This window comes from Austrofundulus limnaeus, unplaced genomic scaffold (assembly GCF_001266775.1).
Source record: "Austrofundulus limnaeus strain Quisiro unplaced genomic scaffold, Austrofundulus_limnaeus-1.0 Scaffold215, whole genome shotgun sequence".
Lineage (NCBI taxonomy): Eukaryota > Metazoa > Chordata > Actinopteri > Cyprinodontiformes > Rivulidae > Austrofundulus > Austrofundulus limnaeus.
In genome coordinates this window covers 92740-97682 of record NW_013952617.1, presented here as the reverse complement: position 1 = coordinate 97682, position 4943 = coordinate 92740, and the positions used below count along the sequence as shown (strand labels likewise).

The following is a 4943-nucleotide window of genomic DNA, read 5'->3' as shown; positions in this document are numbered from 1 at the left end:
GAAGAATTGAGGCAGTTCTGAAGGCAAACGGGGGTCCAACCCGTTACTAGCGTGGTGTACCTAATAAAGTGGCCGGTGAGTGTATGCTCTAACACTCACATGTGGTCATGAGAATGAGAAACTGGAGACAAGAGCTGTCGCTGTAAGGGGATGAAACTCAGGCTTAGAAATAAAGTGAGCATTAGAAGGGGTTCCCCTTCTTTGCTAGCTGCCATATTGTCATGTTGTGTACCGAGCATCTTGAGGGACATGTGGGGTGACCTCTGAACTACAGAAGTCCTAAAGAGTGCTCTGGTGGGGGAAAAATCCCAGTTTTCCCTAAATTAAATCTTTATAAATGGCAAATTCAAATTAATCGATTAAATCAATTTATCACAATGACTCATAAAGCTATTATTAAAACAAAATAAAACTACACTGAGCTGTCTGCAACATTTGTCCTCTTCTGGTTTCATCCTACTTCGTTTATGATTTGTGTTATCAAACAAAACCGGAGAAATTGACACGTTTGATTTACACATCGTTTCAATTCTCCACCTCACCATCCATATCACTATCCCCCATCCCCCAAAATGTTTATATAAATTGTGTGGATCACAGTTTCCAAACAAGACTTATTTATAGCGCCAGACTTGTGCGGGAGAAGCAGTGCTGCTCAGTGAACCCCCGATGTGTTGTCTTTATTTCATGTCCGCTTCTCTGTTTTAACAGGTTACTACGCTCGAGTTAAAGGAGTGAACCTTCTTCTTGACGCATTTATAAAGAAAACAGACTGTCGGTGCCAAGTGATCAACTTGGGGGCCGGGCTGGACACCACGTTTTGGAGATTAAAGGTTTGCAAAGGTGTTGCTCACCAGTTTTTGTTATGCTGTAAATATGATTCCTAATAACTTACTCTGAGAACTGGACTTGTCTCATTTCATGTGTGTGGAACAGGATGAAAACCTCCTGCCACAGAAGTTATTTGAAGTTGACTTTCCAGCCGTTGTTGCCAAGAAAATACACTATATAAAGTAAGATTTGTGCACAAGGATGAATGATGCTCCATCAGGGCAACAAATGTAGTTACTGAAGTGTGTTCCTATGTTTGCATAGTTTTGAAGGAAACACTATTTTTAATGTGATTGTCATCATTGTAGACCCATAAAAAAGGGTAAAACTTTGCATAAAACAACAAAATGACCTTCTAGCTTTGGAGTTGTAACATTAAGGAATGGTCTGTAGGGGGAGCCAAAGCCTTAGGCGAGCCAATTCAGCATCACAGTGTGGAGTTGTTCAAAAGTGATGATCCGTTTTTTAAATTATACATTCAGAGTTTCTACATGGTCTTAAAAATGTGCAAACATATGGAGTTTACCTTAAGTGTTTTCAATTTTCTAATGTTTAATTTTCTAAAGTAGAGAAATTTGTATGTCTAAATAGATTTATTCAAAGAACTAAAGTTATAAAAATTATTTTATATAAAAGATAGTTTTGCTCACATTGTAAAGCTCTAAGTTTAAATGTGCTCTGTAAATGTTCATTTGCCATAAGTTGCACATAAAGTTTAAGATTTATCACACGAGGTAGTCTCTCTGATGTGCTTATTTTTCTGTTTCACTCTGGATTAAACAAACTAAACTTAGTGTTGCCTTAAACTCTGTTACTAAGAACAAGAACTTGTTACAAAAACAGGAAACTTACTTTTTACAGAAGTATTGTTCCTCGCTTTCTTTCTTTTTTCTACTGTAGATTTGCAGTAAAGTTTTGAACTTGAACGTCAAAAATATCTCAAATATCGAAAAAAAATCCATAAAGTCGAATTTGAAATCGTAAAAAGTAGAAGTCCTTTATTTGCATGCTTTCTCATGTGTGCAAATTGATTCATGCTGCATGTGGCTTTTGTGAGGCCATATTGTTGGTATTCTGATTATACAAACATATTGATAAATGTAAACACATTTGAGATTAGGAAACAGTTTGTATGTAAAAATACTTCACTTTTGCATATTATTTTTTTAGCAGATGTGTTATTTTAATTGTGACTTTTTGTCCCTCAATAAGAACCAGGCCTCCTCTGTCCAAACCTATCATTGACGTGCACTCAACAGACTCCTTACTGATAGGTACTTAATATCCATGACCATTGTTATTATTTGCACCGTGTATTCTCCCTTTAATGTTTTATTTTGTTTGTTTTTATTCAGATGCCCACAACCTTGAGTCAGATCGTTATTGCATCATCGGAGCAGACCTCAGAGACATCTCCAGCTTGGATGAAAAACTAAAAAAGTTCCACCTTAACCCAGAGTATGTGCAATCATTTATTATGTTATATATTTTTACTATTAATATTCCCTTATAGTCTTGGTGGGAGTTACACTCTTGAAATCAAACTAGATCAATGGTTCTCAAACTTTTCAGCTTTTGACCCACAAAATAGCAGTAGCAGAGACCGGGACCCTCAACTATTTATGTGTAATAAACATTGTAACAATATTCATGTTGCTGATTTTATCCTTTTTAAATACACTAACCACACACTTTTGTAACGACTGAGGCAAAAAATGTTAGTAGTCCTTTTAAAATGTGATTAATTCTGAAAATCTTTTCAAGACCCCATCTTGATGTTTCAGGACCCACAACAGGGTCCTGACCCCAACTTTGGGAACCGCTGAACTATAGAAATTACATTTTCTGCAGAAAGACATCATGAACACCAAACAATTTGCTTAAATTAGCTGAAGAAGCTACAACTGAGTTGTTAAAGTTAAAAGAACCACAGCTCTACCTAAAAGACAAAAGTAGCAAAATGCTAGTTAATGGCTAAAAGCAGCAAAAGTTAACTAAAGGCTACAGGGAGGAAAGGGATGACTAGCAAATAGCCAAAGTAGTATAAAAGTATGTTATAGCTAAAAGTAGCAAAAGGCTGGTTAGAGGCTAAAAGTATGATTTTTTAAAATTAAAAGTAACACTAAGGAACGGCTAACTAAATGCTGTAAATTATTAGCTTAACATTGATATTGTTAAAGTATCAAAAAGCTAGAGGCTAATGGTAGCTAAACTAAAAGTAGGAGAATGGTGGCTAAAAACTACAGTAGCACAAGAAGACAGAAATGGCAGATTTAATAGAAAACAATATTTTTTAAAGATTAAGGAGTTCTCTGTGTTTTTATGGGAAATTTTATTTTTACTTACCGGTAAGTTAAAATAAAAAAAAAAGTTATGACTACCACTAGCACCCATTTCCTGAATTAGCTGAACATTTTGGGTAATGAAAAACAGCAGAATGTTTGGAAAAAGTAGTTAAATGTGTTTCAATATTAACAAAACAAAAGAAAACAGAAAACGGGGAAATGTCGACTCAGTGTTCACCCAATTTAAGTTTCTTGGGCGTCGGTTTTGATTTGACTGAAATAAGTGATGCTGTTTGTTGTCAGGTTGTTGTTTTTTTCCTGCATATTTTTGGTGGTGGGTGAATTGTAGCTTATCTCTGTGTTTTCTGACTGAAGTGACTTTAGATAAGGCTCTCTGTAAGAGCAACTCGATGACCGCGGTACAGATGTAATATTTGCCATCTGGAGTCTGAGTTCAGAGCAGACCACACCCAGAATATTTTTTTTAAGTTCCAAACAACAAACAACCTTTCAGCTTAGAGACTCCCTGTATGCTTGGCCACTCTTTAATTTAGTAAATTATCACTAAATATGTCTTTGAAGAAAGGGTTTTAACAAAAAATTATCCAATCTGTGGTTCAAGAGATATTTAGCTAACAGGCAGAAGATTTTCACCCTCTTTTTTTATTTTTTGCCTTATTTGCTTAGGAAGAATTCTCACAAAGAGTTTGAAAGTTTGTCTGCGGTTCTCCTCAAACACAGATTGCCAACAGTGTTCCTGTCAGAGTGCGTCCTGGTCTACATGACACCCTCACAGTCCTCCAACCTGGTTCACTGGGCCGCAGAAACGTTTCACACCGCCATGTTCATAAACTACGAGCAGGTGAACAAAATTCAGAAAACACAGCAGCCGGTCTCTGATTCGTTTCAGCACACTCTGTGAAACGATTCATTAACTTGGATCAACTCATTTGAGCAACAAGAAGCAGCAGATGCAGTGTAAAGTGCTAAATTTCTAAAGCTGTCTGTACATTCAGGTGAACATGAGTGATCGATTCGGTCAGGTGATGATCGAGAACCTGCAGCGACGTCAGTGCACCCTGGCAGGAGTTGAGATCTGTCAGTCTCTAGACTCCCAGGTAACTTCAAACTCTTCGTTTAATGCCGTAGATTTGTTTATTTTTAAAAAAGTATTCCTTATTGTTTGGTGTTTTCAGAAAGAGCGCTTTCTGAGGACTGGCTGGGAGCATGCCGATGCTCTGGATATGATGACGGTGTACAGTATGCTCCCTCAGGACGACGTGGCGAGGTACTACATCCTGTACCTCACCAAGTAACAGTCTGACTGTAATTACAAGATAAAAGGTCTAAGGACAATTTGAATTCCTGAGATATATGTAGTAAAAGAAGCTTTAGTTACCATGTTAGGATATAATATTTGTTTGGTTTTATTTTGAAGGGGACATTCTGAGCAGTTTGAAGTGGGCTTCTGTAGCATTTGTTAGAGGCTTTGGGAAGAAATAGTCTTTTGCAATTGCTTTTCCTACGAATCTAGTCCTTCATATTTACATTTACAGTCTTTAGGACTCAAAAACAGTACTTTAAAGGGATCCATGATTAGTTTTAACATTAGACTTTATTTAATAAACATATATTTTAACTGTAAAATAAAGACTATAAAAATACTGTAGGATGTTAAATTTTTATAATTTTTAAACTTAAACTTTAAAAATATATTACACGGATGGGGACATTTTATTTGCAGACAAAGCATTCTGGGTAAATGATGACATTGGACAGGTCCTTGGTGTGAGCGAGCTATATCCACCCTGAAGGTTAATCTTGGAC

General features: G+C 36.5%; 1 protein-coding gene across 1 annotated transcript in view; it reads left to right on the top strand.

The window, feature by feature from the left end:
* Positions 1-4943, top strand: part of lcmt1 (leucine carboxyl methyltransferase 1) — a gene marked incomplete at its 5' end in the record, with an annotated part of 9883 nt that overhangs the window by 2106 nt on the left and 2834 nt on the right. Inside the window, 7 exon segments of the mRNA XM_014019268.1 lie at positions 712-833; positions 937-1013; positions 2044-2105; positions 2187-2289; positions 3858-3978; positions 4133-4234; positions 4313-4404. Of these exon segments, the coding sequence (XP_013874722.1) occupies positions 712-833; positions 937-1013; positions 2044-2105; positions 2187-2289; positions 3858-3978; positions 4133-4234; positions 4313-4404 (679 nt within the window).